Below are 23,934 nucleotides of genomic sequence, written 5' to 3' on the forward strand. Positions count from 1 at the left end.
ACTTATGAACAATACTGGCTACTGAATAAGCTATAGTTAGACCATTATCTTAATATGTTTGTGTCCTAGAAGGAAGTAAATTTATCCTACTGATTAATAAGACTACAATGGGGATTACAAAAGGATGCACATCTTCAAAGTAAAATAACAAAAGCAAAAGACATTAAACTTATAATTACTAAGGTATACTAAAGCATCAATTGATTCTATATCTGATGAAATGATGTGTGAAATAATATATTAATTGGTGTCAGCCTGATAACTGACACTATTAAAACTATAGGGATACATACCATTACAAGAAGTTAATATGTTTAAACATGTGTGTCCATAATGAAGTCATTCAACTTATAATGTCAACCCAAATGTGTCTTCAACAAAAATAGACCGAATTTATTTGAATACATGACAATATTTATTATTTTTTTTATAAATTTAATAAACGAAAAGGTGGTAAAAGCCAACACTACTATTAAAATATTTCAATTAATTAATAGTTTAATAAATAAAAAATCCATAATTTGGGTTTTTCTATCTAGGTTTTTTACTTGACTTTCTTTGACTCAACCTTCTTTAAAATGCGATCCATATGATTAATTAATTGCTCTAAAACCTCCTCCAACATAGTAATGCGTTTGTTTAAACTGTAATTAAAATAATTGTTAAATGCGAATGTAATTAGTTGATTATAGATTAAAAAATGTGGAAACATTCGCCTGTGGGAAATCATTTCAGCACAGGGCTGGTGCACAGAGAAAACAGATTGGTAATGGCAAACGAATTTGTTGCCAATCGAATGATTTTTCGGTTTTAGCAACTGAAAATCAATTGATAAAGAAGAATTTCAGTTGAAGCAACCAAATTTTTGTTACAAGTTCTAAAATTTTGTATCCACAACTGTAAAATACGGTCACCAAGGCAGAATCATTCGATTGGCAACAAATTCGATTGCCATTACGAATCTGTTTTCTCTGTGTGGTGTTACCACAAACTCTAAGGATATTCAGACAAACAAAACATTCGAATTGTTAACATGTTTTCCAGAGTAAAATCTTGTTTAAGGATCGACAATATTTTCGAATTTTTCATAGTAAACTTAATATTAAACATACCTTTCAAAATCTAATTTTTTCCCCAAAAAATCAGGTGGCTCTTGAAATTCCGAAAGCTCCTCGAAGTATCTGTGGAATTTTAAATTTAATTTGTTGCTCATTGAAGTAAAGGAATTAAAGAATTTATTACTTTACTTACTCTCTTAACACTTCACTGACACGCTTTCTTACACGATCGGGCGAAGATGGTTGAGATGAATGTTCATTAGTGGATGCTGGATATAAAGAAGGTGTAGTAGCAGATATTTCCTCCATTTCCTTTAACAACAAACTTTCATTTGCTTTAGTTTTAAGTTTCCTTTTAGGAAAACACCACATATAGAATTTCTGAAATAAGCTCTTTAAATATGGACCAAAATCCGAGCGACCTATCTGAACTTCACTTTTAACAGCGCCATAAGTATCATTGATAATGGCCAGAAACATATTCTAAACAGAAGAAGTATTTTTAACAGTTGATAATAAATATTAAAAGCAAACCATTATCTACCAACCAGTAAAATAAAGAACACAAATAAAACATAAGTTAAAAAATAAATGGGTCCCAAAACATGATTCGCCTCCTCTATCAATTGATAATCAAAGTCTCCCAAAAACATGCGCATCAATGTTATAACCGAGACGCCAAATTCACGAAAATCTGGATGACTGGAGCCAAAAATTAGCAGGCCCAATTGAGCATAAGCCAAGAAGACAATGAAAAACATGACGGCAAAGCCAAAAAGATCTTTAGCGCACTAAAGAATTTCTAGTTAGAAATTGGAAGTGTCTTTTTTCAAAAATTAATTACAACTTACTCTTTTCAAGGTGGTACTAAACTGCAACATGGTTTTATTGAAACTTATATATTTGAATATCTTAATCCATACCAAAAATACACAAATACCCATCATATCGATGTAGAGTAAATTCCAATAGCAGATGTAATCAATGCTCACAAATTCATATGATTTGGCTTTGATCTGGTTCAGAATGTCAGACATATACCAAGGATGCAATAAATTATAGATTAAAGATAAATAGGAGAGCTGAAAGAGAAAAATTAACAGGTTATTTTTAGAGTGGTAACAAACACTTTCAAGAATGTCTTATGACACTCCCGGATAAAAATCTGGTCAATTGTAAACCGATTCTAATAATACTTGGTATTTTAATGTTTCTTTTATTGGGTGTATGACTTAAAAATGCATGAGTTTGTTCATATATTTTATAAATTTATTGAAGTATTGTTAGGTATGACCTTTTCCCAACTTTCTGTCAAAGTATGGATTCCGAGTCAAAAGAACAACTCATTTTTTTGAGGCCAAGAACGAATCAAGCCAATACTCTGTTCTGAAGTGAAGCATATCCCAGATAGAGCGTTCTCTATCGATCGAATCAAATATTAGTCAGAAGGGAAGTTCTTAACTATAAGGCGGTTGAGGCAAAGCTTCCCAATTACTTCATTCTAAATAGTTTTCAACATGTATTGCAACATGTGGCCCAGCTTTGTCATGATGGAATATTACGGTTTCCTGTCTGGCCGCATATTCTGGCTCGCTTCCAACTAATATTTTGCGTTCGCTACAGGTTCCATGTGATGTTTTGGCGAAATTTCAGATAGATAGGAACCTTTTGATCTCACCAAATACAAAGCATTACCTTAGCGCCATACATATTTGGCTTTGATGTCGATTCGGCTCTTAAGCTTTGGGTTATCGTAATCGATCCATTTTTCATCGCAAGTAATGATTCGGTGCAAAAATGATTTTCATTTATAGCGTTCAAGCAGCATTTCAGATACACAGAGAAAACAGATTCGTGATAGCAACCGAATTTGTTGCCAATCGAATGATTCTGTCTTAGTGACCGAATTTTACAGTTGTGACTACAATATTTTGGAAGGCGCAACTAAAGTTTGGTTGCCTCAACCGAAATTCTTCTTTATCAACTGACTTTCTGTTGTTAGAACTGAAAAATTCTATGTGTGCAACCGAATCATTCGATTGGCAACGAATTCGCTTGCTATCACGAATCTGTTTTCTCTGTGTAGTATTTCAAGGTCTCCCTGCTTCTTGATTAATCCTGCTGCTTTCAAACGTTTTGATATTGCTGTTTGAGTAGCTCCCAATGATTTTGCAAGCTCTTGTTGAGTTTTACAGCAATCTTGGATGTCAAGTACATTTTTTTCAAATTAAAGAAATAAAGCAACTGGTTTCGTAATGAAACCAGCTCCAGTTTTCAAAGTGGAATTGATATTGTTTTTTACTTACATTTTTGTTTTCCTAAAATTTTTAAATTATTATTTAAAACCATTCCAAACGAAATGTGTGACCTATTATTTTATATTGTCTCCATAATTATTCGAGATAGCCACTTACCATCAGTACTAAAATATCCAAAAAATTCCAAACCGAAGAAAAATATAGTTTCGCACCCATTCTTGAGTACTGAATAATTTCTTCAATAGTATAAAACAAAACCATAATATAGAAAATACCACCAGCCACATACACATACCAATAGCCCTCGGTCCAAAGAGTGTGCAATTTCAAAGCCTGGAATTGATGAGATGGCACAATGCCACCAACCGGTGGCACCTCGGCTATAATTCTAAAGAAAAGCCAATATTACATAACAAAAAAGATAAAGAATAAAAAACAAAACTTACTTGACATTATTAAATATATTTGTATTAATATTAAACAAAACAAATTCTAAAATGATCATGCGAGTTCCACGATCAATCCATTTGTTGGCCTTTAAGTTTTCTAGGATTTTTCGATTTTCTTCAAAATCATAACTCAATTCTTGTACATAGCCAGCTCCATAATATTTGGTAATTTGGCCATGTACGACATTTACTTGTAACTCTGTCCTGGTAAAGAATTTTGAACTGAAATATTTAAAAACTAAGACTTAGTAATTCATAGTTTAGCTTTAAATGAACTTTATATCTACTTCATGTATGAATCTGTAATATTCTCTTTATCTTTGCTATAGCCCGCATAACAGTTTATGAAATATGTAAGAAACACTTCATGAACTTCACAGGAATTTTCCCTAACACGTATTTGTCTCAAACGAGGAGGTCCCAATAAAATATTATCTCTTAAGTAAATGCGTGACAAACTTTCAGTATCTCGTTCTTGGCCTTCATTACCACCACCTTCTGCTTTACTTTTAGTTGCTCCAATTTTTCTTCTTTGCTGTCCTTTACCTTTAGCTATTCCACGTTTACCTCTTTCTTTAACTTCTGAAACTTTTTCTGTTACACTTGCATTATCATTTAATTTCTCCTCATTTATCCATTCATAGTTGAGACCATGTAAATTGGCCAAGAAAACTCTTTCCATATATAACCACCAATCAGCTGTTGTCACCAAATCATTAAAACTCAACTCTGTTCCCAAATCAGTTTCTAAATTCCTGTCCAAAAATGATCTCTCCAAAGTTTGATTGAAATAGAACATGTACAAATGCTGAGCTGCATTAGCCACTAGAAAAATAAGTTAAAGTCGTTGTTCTTAGTTATTATTTGATTAAAAATTGTAAATTTATTGACTTTTACCAATTGTTATTGCCACCAGAAAGATAACATATATCAATATTTCCAATAAGGCCGCTTTAACGTTTTCATCATTATCATATTTAGGTGATTTTTCAGTTATTTTCTTTTTTGGGGTTTTCAATTGTTCCGTATTGTTTTTAGCTTTTTTAAATTTTTTGATAAAACTTCTAGGAGAAAACATGATGACAGTTTTTATTTTCTATTTATTATTAAATTACGTAAAGAAATTAGGAAAATATTTCTTCCGATAAATGTTGTACAATCGATAACACTATGCACGAAATTTACACTTTTTTCTGTCAAGAGGGGTCGCTGAATTCAGTGGTGCTAACCGTTTTTTTAGGTTAGCTCGTATTTTCGAGATATACCGTTATTTCGAAAATGGATATTTCGAAAATTCGCGTAACTCAAAAACGGGTTAGTTTATTGAATAAACTGAAAAAACCGAAATTCACCAACGAAATTACCTTCAAGCTAATCTTAACATGTTTATAATATTCGCAGTCGTTTTAGAAATATAATATTTTTTTGGCAAAAAAATAATTTTTTAGAAAAATTTAGAAGTTTTTGGTTTTTAAAACGGCATTAAAAATTGAAAAATGCATATACGCTCACATTTTTACACATTTAGAAAACGTAGTTCCAAATAAAACAAGCTCTAAATAAATAAAATCTGTCCACAACTTTTCATTTTATTCACAAAAAATTATACAAATATCCCCTAATATTTTATCAAAATACATAACTCGTAGTAACTAAGTAGCTATATCGTGCAGTGCACAGTGGTAGAGAAAAAAAAAGGAAATAAATCTAAACCCTTAGTCCGATTTGATAGAAATTTGACACGCGCAAAGAAAAAGTGTTGTTGAGTTTAAGTTTGAATTTAGACCGCATGAGTCCACCAGAGGTGCGGCCAGGGGTCCCCAAAGTAGGACTCGGGCAAGGCATATTTAACCAGGTGGCAGCGTAACGCCAGCTGACTATTTTTTGCTCTACTCGTGTTTTGCCTTGTGAAATGTCAAAAGCTTGTTTAAAAAATTTTTAAATTTGTTATAAGATTAAAAAGATTATTTTATATTAAAAAAAGACAGTATTTGTCACCGAGTTATGTGTATAAAATATTTAAAAGTGTTAAAAAAAACAATTTCATTTATAAAAGTGCGTTTTTGTGAATTTTTTTTTGACGCTTTACACGGTTTTGCACAAACAAAAATGATTATCTAGTTTTCTATTTATGACCAATGATGTTGACAATTTTAGTTTTTAAGATTCCAATCTTACGGGCTATTTATGGTCAATCATTTGTTACCAAATGTGTAAATAAAAATCAAAGTATTTTCATTTTTATTATTATTTACCCAACGTTTCGTTTGTTTGTTTCAAACTTCTTCAGGGGTTTTCTTTTATTGTTGAATTCTAGCGACAAAAACATATAAATATTTTATTATAAATCATTGAAAAACTTAAGATATCACAGTTCAACTTACGAAATTCTATTGTTTACATTGTCAATTAACTTATTATTTAAAAAACTGGACTTCACGACACAGAATTAATAAATAAATAAATAATCATTACAACACAAACATATACTATAAGTCAAACTTAATACTAATATCACAGAACTTCAACTGATTTAATAATTAAATATTGCAGCGGAATATTGCAGTTTTATGTTATCCTTGTCCTCTTTCGTGTTCATTGTATTGTGTATTTTTTGTTGTATTCTTAAGCTTTCAAGAGTGTATTGTTTGTTCTCTTTTTGTTCTCTGTCCAATATCTTAATATTGTCAAAATCCATCTTATGATTGCACTCCTTTACGTGCAGAGATAATGCCGTCGTTATTTTTCCTTTTTCAATATCTGTTTTGTGTTCATTAACTCTCGTCCCCAACATTCTCTTTGTCGTACCAATGTAAACCAAGTTACATCTCTCCCTTTCATTACCGTCATATTTTATCTCATAGACCACATTATCACTCTTAAGTTTGTCAATTTTTGTTTTGTTGTTTGTAAATAGATGCCTCAGTGTCATATTTGATTTGTAAGCTATTGTTGTTGTTTTCTCTGTGATCATTCTCTTCATTGTTTTTGTCTCCGTTAGTTTGGGAATAAATGGTACACTGTAAAATGATTATTGTTCTTGTATTGTTGTAATTGTTGTAGTTACGCTGCCACCTTGTTAATACATCTTGGACTCGGGTATGATCAATTTTTAAAACGATGGTATTTCTTCGTTTGTGTTCCGATTTCAAAAAGCTTACACATATAATATCTCCTCATCGAGCACTACAAAAAACCTCGTCGTGGATATCAACTATCTCTTACAGCTTAGGAAATATTCGCATTTGAAAATTAAATTATCAACATTTTTACCCACCATACTCCAGTTTTTTGATAACAGCGGGTCCAAATATTTCCCGATTTGCTCCTTTTTTCTTTTATTGGACTAACTACAAATGTGTATGTCAAACAAAAAAATAATTATTTACAAATCGTGACTGACTCCAAAGTTATATGCATTTGAATTTAAAAATTAAGAACGTATACGCATTTTCCAATTTTTAATGCCTTTTTAAAAACCAAAAATTTCGAAAATTTTCTAAAAAAAAATTTATATTTGTAAAATAACTGCGAAGATTAAAAACATGCCAAGATTTGCTTAAAGGTAATTTTGTTGCGGAATTTCGGTTTTTACAGTTTCTTCAATAAAATAAACCGTTTTTGAGTTACGCGAATATATGCTGCGCAACCTTTCCATTTTCGAAATGACGGTATATCTCGAAAATATACCGACTAGCACAGTGTAATTAAAGAGATAGTTTTGCTCATAGGGTAACATAGAGACAAGACGTAATTTTAACAAGTAAGAAAGTTGGTCGGTCAAGCCCGACCATATAATACCCTACACTAAGTAAAAGAGCAAAAAGATTTTTCTTTTAAAATTTCAATAATTTATATTTTTTAGTGATTTTCGGAAGTGGACCTTATATGGGGGCTATGACCAATTATGGACCGATCACCATGAAATTAGGTCGTGATTTGTGATTTGTGTCTATATGAAAGTTTACTATGTTGAATTTTGTGAGCATACCAGCATTTTTAAGCGATTTATGCACGTTAAAGTGATTTTCGGAAGCGGGTCTATATGGGAGCTATGACTAATTATGGACCGATCGTAACAAAATTTGGTGACATGAATTTTGTATATATAAAACTAATTTGGAGCGCAATTTGTGGAGATACATTTATAAATTAAACATTTATGACCGATAAAGTCCAATTTCGGAAGGACATTTGTATGGGGGCTAGGTGAAATAATGGACCGATTTCAGCCAGTTTCAATAGGCTTGGTCCTTGGGCCGAAAAAGTAGTATGTACCAAATTTGATCGAAATATCTTCAAAATTGCGACCTGTACTCTGCGCACAAAGTTTACATGGACAGCCAGCCAGCCGACCAGACGGACGGACGGACATGGTTTAATCGACTCAGAAAGTGATTCTAAGTCGATCGGTATACTTTAAGGTGGGTGTTAGACTAATATTTTTGGGCGTTACAAACATCTGCACAAACGCATAATACCCTCCCCACTATGGTAGTGTAGGGTATAAAAACGTCAGAGACAAAAAACCTTAGGGCCTCATTCAGAAACACGAAAGGAAAACAATTTTCAAAGTTTTGTATGAACATCACTCAGTTTTTAAATATTGTTTGAGTGTTTTTCATACAAAAATTTTTAAATTGTTTTCCTCATAGAGAAAATATACATAGAGCGGAAACTAGAAAAAAACTCAAACAAAAAAATTACTCAAAAAAGTTACATATACGAGTGTTGTTTTTGTTTTCACATAGTTTTTTTTACTAATACATTCTCACCACTTAGGTTTTTGACAACTGAGTTAGGTCTTTGACAGCAGAGTTTCCGCTCTATGTGTTCTCTATAGTTTTCCTTTCGTCACAATTTGTTAGTACAAAAAAATACGCATGATTTTTAGTCATGACTTAAAGTCATAATGTAAATGCCCCCTAAAAAATCGATAATAAATTGTTAGCTTAAACGTGTATCCAAGGTGTATTAATCAAGTGAAGCTTCTCGGCAACAAGAACAATATTTGTTAATTGTCAAATGACTGGCAATGTCAAAATATGTTGTGGCACATGAAAAATGTAAAAAACAAAGAAACAAAAAAAAGGTTTATGAATATGTACGTTAATCTTTTATTAAATTTATTAAACATTTTATTTGCTCTTACAAAAGTCACCTGAGATCAAATAAATATTTGATGGAAATAGTATTTAATTAAGTTTTTAATCAATTTTAATGAAAGTGATTAATGTTCGTAAATCGTGAGTCTATAACTGTTGCCAAATATCATTAACAATCATTTGCTTATTAAACCTTAACCTTATTGACAACAACAATTAATTTCCAAGTAATGTCATGTTTAATGCCTGTTTATTTGTTAAAAAAATAAAAATCAAAAAAAAACAAATCTTAAGAAAAAAAAAATGCGACAAGTCATTGCAATAAAAATATAATCAAAGAAATAATATTAATTATTATTAAAAACTATTGGTTCAGCAAGAGTTTATTTAAAATGCCGTATATTAATAAAATACTTGAATAGAAAGAAGCATTTGAAATACACTAAAACCCCTAAAATTTTTCAAAGAGGGCAAGGTTTGTGGTGCTTCTGAAAAGTAAATATAGGCTTTTTATTTAATTATTTGAAATTGGTGAATACCTTAGAACCTAAAGATTGATATTTTAGTAAAATTTTATAAATTTGTCTGGAGTCATTTACTCTGCGAGTTGTTAAGTTTTCCCTAATTTATTTGCCACATAAACATAAGGTAGACATGTAATATATCAATGGATAGGGGATTTTGTCTATTTTTCAAAAATACATGTATATAACTTTTTACAATTAAAAAATTCATGGAATACTTTTTTGAAAAATATGACAAACATTGGTTTTTATTGAGTTTTTGCAAAGATACAAATCTTTCAAATTTAAATTAAATTTTTATTTATGAATATTTTTTAATAAAATTTTACAGTTATATAGACTTTGTCATTGAAAATATAAAACTAAAAAAATTTTTAATCAGTAAAAAAAAGTGTTGAAAAATCCCAAAAATTTTTTTTTTTTTAATTTTTTGGCTATAATATCCATACCAAGGGCAGGGTTATCGGAACCCTTTACAAAATAAATTAAAAACATATTTGGCCATCTAAAATGAGTTATTATATTTTGATGTCGACTATGCGATTTGAGAATTTTTATCCTAAAGTTGAATTTTAGATAAGAAATAGGCGTTTTTTGGATGGACCTGGTAACCTCGGTATCAACAATTATCAAATAGGTTTTCATTTGAAATATTTACTGTAAAGTTAGCTTTTAAAAAAGTATAAATTCATAATACACCTTCTTAGAAATTTTTTAGATAACTTAAAAAGGAAAAAAGTACTTTTTTTCCAAAAACTTGCGAAACATTTTTTAAATTTTTAAATTTAAATGCATATAACTTTGGATTCAGTCACGATTTGTAAACAATTCTTTATTTGTTTGACATATACATTTGTTGTTAGTCCAATAAAAGAAAAATGGAGAAAATCGGGAAATATGTGGACCCGCTGTTATCAAAAAACTGGAGTAGGGTGGGTAAAAATTATATTTTCAAATGCGAATATCTCCTAAGTTATAAGAGATAATTGATAGTACTCGACGAGGATATTCTATATATGTAATGGTTTTAAAATCGGAACACAGCCAAAGAAATAGGATCGTTTTAAAAATTTAACATACCCGAGGTGTCCTACTTTGGGGAACCCTGGCCGCATCCCTCGTGGGCCCATGTGGCCAAAATTCAAAACTTGCGCATGTCAAATATCATTCAAATCGGACTAAGGGTTTAGAAGTTACAGATTTATTTCCCTCTTTTTTTTCTCATACCACTGTGCGTTGGACAAATTTTGAATGTATTTAAATAACATATACTGTTATACAACAACTGTTGAGATCTATCGAGGATCAGTGCTTTGCGTTTTTAGGATTTTTTAAATTGGCCAAGTTTGGATAAGTCCTGGGGTATGTCCCCTTAAGTGAGCCAAATTATACTTTATACGCTTTTGCATTAAGTTCTCGTTCCGGACTATATAACAATTGTCCCGAAGAAAATTGTTTTCTACAAAAGAATAAATGTAGGGACATTTTGTTAAAAAAAAACGTAAAAAATATGGCTCTTTTTACATATTCCAACTTTGGATTATACTTTTTTTTTGCGTTTATTTAATACAGGTCAAGCCCGACCATATAATACCCTACACTAAGTAAAAGAGTAAAAACATTTTTCTTTTAAAATTTCAATAATTTGTATTTTTGAGTGATTTTCGGAAGTGGCCTTATATGGGGGCTATGACCAATTATGGACCGATCACCATGAAATTAGGTCGTGTTATTTATGTCTATATTAAAGTTAACTATGTTGAATTTTGTGTGTTTACCAACATTTTTAAGCGATTTATGCACGTTAAAGTGATTTTCGGAAGCGGGTCTATATGCGAGCTATGACTAATTATGGACCGATCGTAACAAAATTTGGTGACATGAATTGTGTATATATAAAACTTATTTGGAGCGCAATTTGTGGAGATACATTTATAAATTAAACATTTATGACCGATAAAGTCCAATTTCGGAAGGACATGTAGTGTGACTGTAGCTTTTAACTAATAACACTTAATTTCAAATAACTACGTATTGCATTTTTAATATCCAAAACTAGTAATACCCGGTTTAAAATTATATTTTACCCAAATAGCTAAAGTCTTGTTTTGACTGGAAGATTTTTTTTTTCTTAATGAGTAGAAATGCAATAGAAACATAACAATAAAAAAATAGTTAATTATTTAAACTTATAAGTAAATGACGACAGTATAAACACCTAGCAAATATTTATGAAATTTAAATTTTGAAGTAAATAACAAAAAGTGACAACTTTGAGTGCGAAACAACAAATAAATGACATGCACGCAAATTTTAGTTTAAAAACCAATTAATTAAATTAATATTAAAACTGTTTTTAGAAACAGTTCATTTAAGCGTGTTGTATTTGTGTATTTATTTAATTTTAAATGGTTTTCTGTTAACAAAGTGTTAATTTACATAATCTAATAAAGAATCTTTGAATAATATACCAAATATGTAGCCACAATAGTTCTTAAAATTTGTTTTAAACCATTAAACTGACCTTACTCAAAATCATAATAAATTTGCATAAATTTATTTGTAACACAAATATGAAACTTTAAATATTCATTTTATACTTTTATTTAATTATTAAATTGCCAGCAATTTAAATTAATAATTCCTTAAATGTGTGACTACTTTAATATGCCAACTTTAAAATACGTAGTGAAAACAACATTTAAACTTAACAAAACTAAACAAAAACTTTTCAAATTTTAAACCACAAAAAAAAACACAACAAAATAATAACCCTGTTTTTATGAAATTTAAGAATCTAATACTAGAATAACCACACTATTTTATACACAAACATATATTAGCTATGTATATTTAGTTGTGATCAAAAAAAAGTTTTATTTAATGCTAAACGAAACTAAATAAATTTTTAGTTTGTTTCAAACTTTCTTAACTTTTAGTTCAACATGAAGCAGCAACAACAGCAGAATCAATTTCAACCACACAAGTTTGGTGGCAGTGTCCTTTTCATAGTTGGTGCCCTAAGTTTAATGGTCGTCAGTGTACAGGGAGATGCATATTTAAAAGAAGCACGTAAGTGTAGCTATTTTGAACTGTGAAAATAACCGTCAAATGTTATCAGCCCCATTTAGTAAAATGACAGTATATATTAGAGTTTAAAAAATGAGGAATAGTCCTAGGGGAAAAGGAAGTAACACAAAACTTGTCACGTGACTAGTTCCAAAGTTGTAGTTATCGGTTCTACACCATTTCCAATTGTATTTCAAAAGTTTCTAATTGTATTTCAGAAAATTCCAATTGAATTTCAGAATTTTCTAATTGAATTTCAGAAATTATATTTCATATTTACTTCCATTTGTATTTCAGAATTTTCCAATTATATTTCAGAAAATTCTACTAGCAATACCAATGAAAATTTCTGAATAACAAATAGAATAGAAACTTTTTACATATATGTAAATTAAAACTTCGGAAATACAAATGGAAATTCTTGAAATTCAATTGGAATATTCTGAAATACAATTAGAAAGTTCTGAAATATAAATGGAAACTTCTGAAATATAATTGGAATATTCTGAAATACAACTAGAAAATTCTGAAATATAATTGGAAATTTCTTGGAATATATTTTCCGATTTTAACTAGGGACTGTAAGTTTTATAATAGTTATTTTGTGACTTTAGAAATAAAAATCCATCTAAAACAGTTATTAATCAACGTAGAAATAAAAGCTCGAATGAAACTCTTAAAAAAAGAGTTTTAAATAGCCGTCATAAAAAAATTCATTTAAGGAGTTTTATTTTTCCCGTCAGAAATAGAAAATATTCTGAAGTACAAATGGAAATTTCTGAAATACAATTGGAATATTCTGAAATACATTTAGAAAATCTGAAATTCAATTGGAAATTTCTGAAATACAATTGAAATATTCTGAAATACAATTAGAAACTTCTGAAATACAATTGGAAATGGTGTAGTTCAAACGTTTTATATGAAGGCGACCTGGCACTTTAACATGGCGATGTCCTAAGAAGGGGGTAAATTTACACCTTTTAGGTGTAAATATGTGATCGGTTTTTGAAACTTTTTTAAAATTTATTGATAAATTACATGACAATTTATCAATTGTACAAGTCAAGTGATGTGTTCTCTTTTCACATATCACGAGTCTAGTTCGTTTAAAACAATTGACAAAAATTTCACGCAGGTGGTTATTAATTCCCACAATTGAAATGGTACTGCTAAATAATACTACTAAAATAAACTATGTTTAATATTATATATATAAAATCAAATAAGAGAACTATATTTTTCAAAATTATTTTTTTTTGTAATTTATTATTGAAAAAAATGTTATGAAAAAAAATGTATTTTTCGATTTTGACCAGGGACCGTAACGGTTATAAGTGATATCAGTTTTATAACAGTTATTTTGTGACTTTAAATATAAAAATCCATCTAAAACAGTTATTAATCAACGTAAAAATAAAAGCTCGAATGAAACTCTTAAAAATAAGTTTTAAATAGCCGTCAGAAAAAAACTCATTTGAGGAGTTTTATTTTTCCCGTCAAATATAAAACTCATTTGAGGAGTTTTATTTTTCCTGTCATAAAATAAAAGTAATTTTGATGAGTTTTATTTTTGCAGTCAGAAAATAAAACTTAATTTTAGTAAATTGAAACACATAAAGCTTGCCGCTGCAGCGCGCTGGTCAGTTCATTACAATTTGTAAAGCCCCTTGCATTGCAATTGAATAAATTGTCATTAAAATAAAAGAAAGTGGGATTTTAATTTGTTATTGTTTGATTCCTATTATTAAATTGTTGTTGTTTTTTTTTTTTTTTTTCTTAAACCAATAAATTACTACAAACATTATATAAGATGGACTCAATAATGAAAGATACTGAAAAAAGTAGAAAATAAACGAAAAGAGTTTTATTTTATGACGTAAGAAATAAAACTCCTCAAATGAGTTTTTTTATGACGGGAAAAATAAAACTCCTCAAATGACTTTTATTTTATGACGGCTCTTTTTTTTAAGTGTTTCATTGAAATATTTTATGAATATATTGGTATATAACAGTATAGGTCTCCGTTGGCTCTAATACAAAGAGTTGTTGATTTCAAATTTTCTGGATAACCGTTATTTACGGTCCCTGATTTTGTACGACTTACTATGACGTTATATACGTCGTTGCAAAGGTCATTGGATATCCATATTATCTATATTAATGACTTAGTAATCCAAATATATATCTAAAATATGAAAAAAAAATCGCAGTTGTCGTGATTTTTTCCTTGTATCTCAGCCATTTGAGCGCCGATTTCCTCGACTTTAAACAAGCAACCGAATCGGGTCTATAGAGGATATATTGTTGTATAAATCATTTGTGTAAGTTATTTGGTGGCTACGGAAAGTTGATTTCAACATACATACATATCGATTGCGCTATCTATAACGATCCAGATTATATATGTATATTTTGTGGGGTCGCAATTGGAAAATGTAGAAGTTACAAACGGAATGGCAAATGATGAAGGTTATAATAATTGTAATTAATGCCAGCATTGTAAATTTTTATATCTAAATTTATAGTTAATGGAATAAGGCAAACATAATTGGTTGATTTTCATTACTTAGAGAACAATTCCTAATATAATCGTACAAATCCTACATTTCCATACATATGTAAATCTTACATTGAACCGGTTAAAAAGTAACTGTAACGATAATTTGAATTAATTCGGTAACGGTATTTTAGCGGTAACGGTAATTGCTATTATTTCGTAATTTCATCATAAATTAAATTATTAATATAATTTATGAAAATTACAGATAAGTTGACATATGTAGTATGTAGGTTGTAGTTATAATCATAGAGAATATACATAGAGCGGAAACTCTCCTGTCAAACACCTAACTCAGTTGTCAGAAACCTAATTGATGAGAATGTATTAGTAGAAAAATTATGTCAAAACAAAAACAACACTCGTATGTGTGATTATTTTGAGTAATTTTTTTGTTTGAGTTTTTTTCTAGTTTCCGCTCTATGTTACTCTATGGTTATAATCATAAGCTCCAAAATTCAAGCGTTGATTTGCCTTTCATAATTTGAAAATTTTGTATATAAAACAAAAACAAATTTTTAAAATTTTTGAAATTTTGATTTTGCTTTCCATAAAAATATCACTGGTGATGTGATTTACAAAATTAGGGCCATAATTTTAAATTATTTATATTTTTGAACCTTTACTCTAGTGAATTCAATAATAATATTTGGTAAATGTATATGTTTTTCATGGCCATACAAAATTTAAAGTTCTCCTGAATTTTAAAATTCCAAATATGATATTTTTTTAATAGGTTTTAGCAAAATTAAAACTTTTAATAACTTGAGAACTGTCAGTCAGATATTATAATTTTTGATCTCATATTAAAGCTAATGAATCATAGATTTTAAAGTTTTTTTTTATAGAAATCCGTTTATCATCAAAACTGAATATAACTTAAAAAATCGTCCTTGAATAAAAGATATCTCAAAAAAGCCATCTTCTAAAGATTTTCCTTAAAGATGAGTAGTGTTTATAAAAAACCGACTTTTTAAAAAACCGGTTTGTCGGTTAACCGAAAATTGGGCTTTTTTAGAAAACCGGTTTTTCGGTTAACCGAAATCGAAAAAACCGGTTAACCGTCATATATATGTAGAAAACATAAAATGTCCAATAAAGTATATACAGCTTTAAAATATGTAGTTTTTAGTAGTCAGGAATGGTTTATATTAAATACCTATGAATATACAGAAGTGCTAAGTCCATTTTATTATGTAAAAATTTCAAAATTATTATCTCAGTCAAATAGAATTGAGTATAAATATGTTACTAAATATATAATATACTTGTTTTAATTATTGGTTTATTCATTAAATTTTTCTGATATGGAACAGAAAATGTAGCAAGTCCCATAAAAGGACCTATAAGATGCAAACGCACTTCTTCTTAGCTGTGATTATTTGTCATTATCAGGGAAACCGGAAATATGCTCTAAAAAAAGCGTTTTAGGCGCTTTAAATATGCAGTAAAAACTTTAAAATATGTTCTTAAAATTTAAAAAATATGTTCTTACTTTTACATAATTTTTTACCAAAAAAAATTTACTTAAATTTTCAAATAAAAATCGTTGTCTATTGGATCTGAAAACATTTTTAAACATAGAAAATGTTCTTTCGACATCAACTAATGTTACAGGAGCAAATTTAAAAGACAATATTTCTTTAACACTTAGAACGGTTAAGTTTGAATTAGAACTAAAATTTGATATTTAGATGGAGCTATTATTAAAATAGTGCTTATTTTATATTAAAACAATTAAGAGAGCTATATTCGGCTGTGCCGAATCTTATATACCCTTCACCTAATTATACTTCAAAATAAAAAATTTAAATATTTTTAGGTGAACAAAAATTTTTTTTCAGTTTTTTTATTTTTTGGATAAAAAAATTTTTCGAATTGTTATTTGAAATTTAAAAAAAAAAAATTTTTTGTTTTTTAAATTTTTTTTTTTGGTGAAAGCCATCTATTTTTCAATTTTGAATTTTAAACAAAGGAAGTAAAAACCTGTAACACAACAGCGAAAAATAAGTAAGACAAAATTTGTTTTTGATAAACTCAAAATATGCTATTAAACAGTAAAATATGCTCTAAAAACGCAAAATATGACATAAATATGCTCTTAAAACAAATATATGCAAAAATATGTATTTAAGGGTAAAATATACAAAAATATGCACTAACAAATCGATGCCAAAATTCTTAAATAGTTCTGAAACGTGTAAATATCTTATCCATGTGCTCATTAGACTCACCAGAAAAAACATGCATTTGCATATTTTGGTTTCCCTGGTCATTATAAATCATACCAAATAATTAATAAAACTCCATTATCAGATTTCAAAATATTTCAAATTATGGATTTTGGAACGTTGTTATTTCTGAAAAGGACTTTGTACACTAAGCTAACGAAATGAATAATAAAATAAAATTTTAAGAACAAAACACACTAATGAAGTCAAATTGATTGAAAGAAGGTATGCACATCAAATTCAACTTGACGTTTGGTAAAATCATCACTAAGTTTATAATGAATCATTATTAAGATTTTGCTTAACTTCTAGAATTCTGCGGAATTTAATGTTTATAGTTTGATTATGTGCAATTCATTCTGAAAAACTTTTTAAGTAAACTCATCGTCCTCTACTATTTAGAATCATTGTAATTCTTAAAAATATCAATCTAAATATGTTTATATTGTAAATCAGCAGTTTAGGTTTCAAATCAGACCAATAATGTTTGTACAATGAATATAAAAAATGCACAAAACCATGAGATTTCTTAATTTTAAACCTAAATTTTAAAAACCGGTTAACCGAGCGATAAAAACCGGATAAACCGGTTAACCGAAAATCAACATTTTAAATTAACCGGTTCGCAAAAAACCGAGATTTCGAAGAAAAACCGGTTTTTCGGTTAACCGGTTAACCGAAAAACCGGTCCCATTTTGAAAAAAAAGTCAAAAAAGTTTTTGATTTCGAAAAAAAAATATTAAAATGATAAAAAAATTAATATTTTTTTTGAAAGTTTGAAGAAATAGCTATCTGAACTATTTGCTAAGAACAATAGGTAATCAGTTACATGGATGAGAAAAAACACATGTTTGGCCAAAATGTCAAATTTTGACTATAACTCAGAGAGTTCTTCACCCATCTTGTTGAAAAATGGTTTTTGAATTACTATACAATAGGTCTAACCTTGTTGCAAATTTCATACCGATCGGAAGACATCGATTTTAAAAATTGGTTCACTTGACATGATATGTATAACATTGGTCCTCATACGATTCTAAGACGATCTAGCTTTGTACGTCCGTATGTATGTTTGTTGAAAACACTATTGGGCTTAAACGAAAACAGCTAGCTAGTTGGAATTTTCTACAAATACTCTCTGTTGATAAAATTTGTCTGGTATTAAAAATTAGCAATATCGGGCCAAGATATCACCTATACCCCCTTCAAATGTCCCCCGGAATACTGTTTGAGCAGTCATAAATAGGTTGATTATGCGGAAATCCAGATAAAATTTTGGACAAATTAATTCGAAGTACTTTGGAATTGTACTGTAAATTATGGCATACAAGGTCCCCTTCATGAAATGACTTTTACATTCATAATTGTCTTATAATAATTAATATCGTGATGAAATTGTACACTAACAAGTTTTATATGAACCTAAATCTTTTTACCTACTTTTGTGAGTATCGGTCCATAATTGACAGCTATTTCACATATTAGATTTTTCCCCAAAACTATAAAAATTAAAAAAAAAAATTCTCCTTTAAGATCAAGTGGAATATTCAGCAACTTCTTACTAATCTACTTTTTCTTCTTTACAGCCTCATTTTTAAAACCATGTGCCCTAAGCGACCCCAATAATGGCGTATGTTTAGCAAAAGCTGTTCAAAATGTGTTCACAAACTGGAGAGAAGGTATTTATTTCATTTGTTTTTAATTCCATGAAATAACATGTTTGTGTTTTAATATGCCTTAAGGTATTCCTGGCTTAAAGAATTTGGGCAGCATTGACCCATTCCATGTGAAAAAGGTAAATTTGGAACAAAACAATCAGAATATTAACTTGAAGATAAATCTTAAGGATGTGATATTCACAGGACTGTCGCAGACTACTATTACAAAAGCCAGGTAAATTATAGATGATTAACTTTTGGACTCACATACATATATTCTAAAGCAAAAATTGTCTACCACAATTTTGAATTACCTTCTGATCTGAGTTTTTGTCTTAATAGTTTTTGTCTTAAAGTTAAAAAATTAATGAAATATCATCATCCAACTGCCAGAAAACCTAATCAGCACACTAATTCTTAACAATCTAATATAATTTGTTACTTCCGTTAATGAATTTATTACGAATTAATTCATAGGCTTTGTACTTCAAATGTATTGAATTCAGTGTCTTAAGAATTGATTCATTATAGAATTAAAATCCATTACAAAATACTTGTAGCTTTAAAAATGTATTGAATGATTAAAATTTTCTCAAATTCGAATCTATTACAAAAAGGCTTAAATCAATTTCTTTCAATTCATTTTGTAAATGATTAAAAGCCAAAACGAACAAAACTGAAGAAAATACATTTTTATTTTAATTTATATTAGATTTGAATTAACAAAAATTGAATGAATTACATTTAAATATTTGAGTGGAGCTAAAGAATTATATGATGGTAGAGGGTTTATGAAATTAATGGCTGACATTATTTAATGCCGAATTAAGATTTGTGTAAATTAAGCTCAAATTAAATTAGTTATTTCGAACCTTTGGTACGTGATCAATGTCCAAAAATAACATTGTACAATTCGGTATTAATTGGCAATAATTAACATTATAAAAAAAGTTTTAAGTGATCTAGAGATAGGCTCTCCAAAGAATACTTTAGAATCCTTTAAAAATGTTTTCTCAATTTCAGCATCAACGATGAATACAATTTCAAATTTTTAGTAAAAATTCCACTACTGCAAAGTAAGGGAGATTATCGCATGAAAGGCAGTATTTTGCTTTTACGTTTGGACAGTACAGGCCTCATGGAAACTGACGCTTGTAAGTATTTATTTTATATGCAAACCAGAACTAAATTTTACAAAACTGAACAAAATTATGTTCCCTCTTTCAGCTGATGTCGATGTTCTTTTCTCCCTTAAGGCCAAACTCATTGAAGCGAACAATCACAAATTCTTCGATATTACCGGTATCAAATCGTCTATTAAAAATATCGATAGGTTCCACATTAATTTCAGTAATCTATTTAATGGCAATGTGGAATTGGAGCAGAGTGCCAATGCAGTGTTCAATCAAAATTGGCATGAACTGTTTGAAATAATGCGTCCCGTTATCGAGGAAACTTTGGATGCCATTGCTCTTGATCGTTATAAGAAAATCTTTGGTTATGTTCCAGCTAGTTATTTCTTTGCGGATTTACCTTAAAACACTTTCTTTTCTTATTCATATTAATTTAGACCAGCTGTGTGATAATTTATTTGAATTTTTTTTTTGTTGTTTACTTTAATTTAGCTAAAACTTTATTGTGAATTTAATTTGAAACGGGTTTCATTAAATTTATGACTTATTTTTGTATATACTCATACATACATATATAATTTCATTATATAAAGACGTATGAATTGTTAATTATTTAAATAAATAAAAATTAATATAAACAAAAACATTTTGTATTCGAAGGCAGATGTGTGCGAATTCAGACGTCAATATTAGAAGTTATTTAAATGTTAAATTTTATTTTAAAAAAATTACAGTAGCAATTAACTCTGGTAATTGCTGAACGGTTAATAGATGATATAAATTATAGAAATAATAAACATGTTCTTAAAAGCATTTCACATAAGACAATTGAACTTAGTCTCAGTGCTTTCAAATAATGAGCATACTACAATCCAAACAACTAAGTATGATGATCGCTTTGAATGAAAATATCTTAGTCCTACTACAGATTGGAATCTTGAATATAATATAATACGTTCCAGTTTGGTTCACTTATTTTGACCTGAAACGGAATTGAAACTAGTTGAAATCGGTCTATGATTTAAGCTATTTACACATTTCTGAATCAAAAATTACATGTGTTCATCACTATACAACAATGTGTGCATAACACTATACAACAAAATCATAATTACAAAGTCCAACCAATAAATTCTGATAGAAGAAACAAAAAAAGGACACGTGTATCGGCGTTTTGAAAGTTTACATCTGAATTTCATTTGAGTTTCCAAACTCTGGCACATTCTTATTGTTAATCGGCATAAGAAACCATGTGATCCTTACATTTTATGTAAAATGTTACGGAGAACATTTTTGTAAAATATGTTAACCCTCTAAATCCTCAAGGCCTTCTTTTAAAAAAGAGCAAAAAACACCATTAAAGCAGGGATTTAAGGGGTTAAAATGAGGAAAATTCAACCAGAAAGTCAGAAATATATTTCTGATTTCTGTCTTATAAGACAAAACAAAAGAGAGCCTAGGGTCAATTTCCCATTTATTAAGAATTTTATTTTAAAGTACCCCAAAAATTTAGCATAAAAAAACATAGTTCAAATTTAACTAAAAATCAGTATTCATTAATTAAATTTTTTAGCTCTAGGCAATTCCACTGTATTACCATACAATGTCCAGCATGTTTCATGTTGCGTTCGTTACTGGTTCCCTTTGATGGTTTGGACAGATTAAAGCAGCTTATAATATATAGGACCCCTTTGCTCCCACCAAATACAGAGCATTACCTTAGCGCCATGCATATTTGGTTTTGATATGGATTCGGCTGGTTGTCCAGGCATTACGTACGATCTGAGACACTTCGGGTTATAGTAATGGATCCATTTTTCATCGCCATCATCATTTTCAAAAGTGATTTTGCTGAAGCAGCATATGACTTCCCGCATATGACGCTCTGTTGTCACAAAGTTCCATATTTTCGAAGCAAAAAAACATTGTTGTTTACACTAGTTATAATGTTCAATAACTAAGTGAGAATAAATGACAGATATCTAGAGTTTTTCATTTCCCGGGAAATCGGGATTAATTTTGAAATTTACTCGAATCCCGGGAATTCCCGCCTAGAACGAATTATTATTAAATTTTAAGAATGTAGACTTCATTAAAAAGCTAAAAAATGTCTTTGGTTTTAAAATGTAATTGAATACAATTAAAAAAATTAAATAAAAATTTAATACAAAAAGATAAACTGACTCGATTTCTTCAATTTCCATTAGATTTCGCTCTACGTTCGTTAGATTCCAATTAATTCTGTTAATTCGCAAAAAATAAACATTTTATTTTTTTAATTTTGAATTGGAAATGTTTTGTTTATTAAATCAAAAAAGAAGTAAAGATGTTAATTAAAACTTGAAGAAAACCCAGTAATATTAAACAAAATTCAATTCCACGGAAGGTGGTTTTATTCCAAAAATGTTCGTTTTACTCTTTGTGAAAAAGCAAAATACTGAAATAATTCCACTTTCGATCGGAATTGAATTCTGCAAATCCCATGAGTTTTTGGAATAATTTTAATAATGAACTTGTTGTTGGTCTATTTGGGTTAAATATTTTTTGTTGTATGCATCTTCTGCATTTGTTTTGGAGATTTAAGCTTCTTTTAGAGAAAGTCAAGTTCAAATAACATTACATAGAACTAAGGAAAATAATTCCCGGGAATTTCGCACAATTTCTCGGGATTGAAAATTATTGCGGAATTCCCGTGTAAAACTCTACAGATATCCAAAAAGCCATCAATTGAAAATCCGGCATTTTTAAGTCATACGCCCAATATAAATTCTTATTTTCAATTGGAATTTTCTCAATTTCATATTGAAACTCTCAATTTCAATTGGAATTTTCTCAATTTAAAATTTAAATTCCCTACTTCATTTGAAATTTTCTATCATGTGTAATGTTCTCAATTTCGGTTTAAAATAGTGTAGTAACATTTTCCATGAAATTGTTAGCTTAGTGAACAACTAGTTAGCTGACTGGTTCTTCAGATGAAAGGAACCAATGCTAACACTTTATATGAAAACTTAAACAGGCTTTGAACAAAGAGAGGGTTTATTGACACCTTTTGGACACTTTGTGACAGGCCACATTACAAATTCAAATGAGCTTGCTCTGTTTTGGATATTAAAATACTGGTCCCCTCCCCAAATGGAAATTGAATTTATTTCTATTATTGTTTATCCAAAATTGTTTAAATATTATTGATAAATTGTCTACCTTTTGTCCCCATTGGACCAGTTAAGTGACATGACTTCTTTTCATTAGTCATAATTTTCCGCAGTGTTTATAATGACACAAATTTCACACATCCAGACTCCCTGGCATGTACGAGTATGAATGTCTTTATTTTTAATCATCCTTATTGATGCTTAAAAATTCACAATATATAATAGATTATTTTTTCTTCATCCTCTTACGTTTATCCGATTTAATAATATTTATTGTAATTAAAATACATTATACTTTATATATTAAATAAGATATTTTATCTTATTTAATTTCTTATTAGAATATTAATATAATTAACCTAAATCAAGGTTTATTTTGAAAGTATTACAGTTCATTTATTTAAATATTATTAAAAGTTTAATGGAAGTAAATCAACAACAATACCAGGCATATGAAATTTCAATTTATTAACTGAGCATGTGTTCACATTTTGTGATAAAGTATTAAAACTATAGTAATACTTATATCGTATGTGCAAATCAAAAATATTCTAAATCTTAATTTTATGTTAGTTGTGAAATGTATCCTAAACCCGACATTGCACAGTGGTTTAGAAACTTTTTTTTTGGAAATAATTCAGTATCTTTGGAACTATTGGAGATATTATAACGAAATTTCACCTGGCTTGAGCTGAGGTGTTTTCGAGTTGATTTACGTTTGTTCAGCTTCCTAG

General features: G+C 29.0%; 2 protein-coding genes across 2 annotated transcripts; one reads left to right on the plus strand and one right to left on the minus strand.

The window, feature by feature from the left end:
- Window positions 1-544: 544 nt before the first annotated feature.
- On the minus strand, window positions 545-4,843 carry Pkd2 (Polycystic kidney disease 2). The gene is made up of 10 exons (XM_065502762.1): window positions 4,663-4,843; window positions 4,312-4,590; window positions 4,053-4,245; window positions 3,763-3,987; window positions 3,473-3,704; window positions 1,910-2,140; window positions 1,607-1,849; window positions 1,252-1,541; window positions 1,113-1,181; window positions 545-644 (listed from the first exon to the last, which is right to left on the minus strand). Exons 1-10 carry the CDS (start codon window positions 4,841-4,843, stop codon window positions 545-547), a joined length of 2,043 nt encoding a protein of 680 aa, XP_065358834.1.
- A 7,496-nt stretch (window positions 4,844-12,339) lies between these two features.
- Window positions 12,340-20,454, plus strand: LOC135953099 (protein takeout). The gene is made up of 5 exons (XM_065502774.1): window positions 12,340-12,466; window positions 18,841-18,933; window positions 18,997-19,147; window positions 19,936-20,066; window positions 20,140-20,454. Exons 1-5 carry the CDS (start codon window positions 12,340-12,342, stop codon window positions 20,448-20,450), a joined length of 813 nt encoding a protein of 270 aa, XP_065358846.1. The 3' UTR covers window positions 20,451-20,454.
- Window positions 20,455-23,934: the final 3,480 nt, after the last annotated feature.

The sequence above is a fragment of the Calliphora vicina genome, chromosome 1 (assembly GCF_958450345.1).
Source record: "Calliphora vicina chromosome 1, idCalVici1.1, whole genome shotgun sequence".
Classification (NCBI taxonomy): domain Eukaryota; kingdom Metazoa; phylum Arthropoda; class Insecta; order Diptera; family Calliphoridae; genus Calliphora; species Calliphora vicina.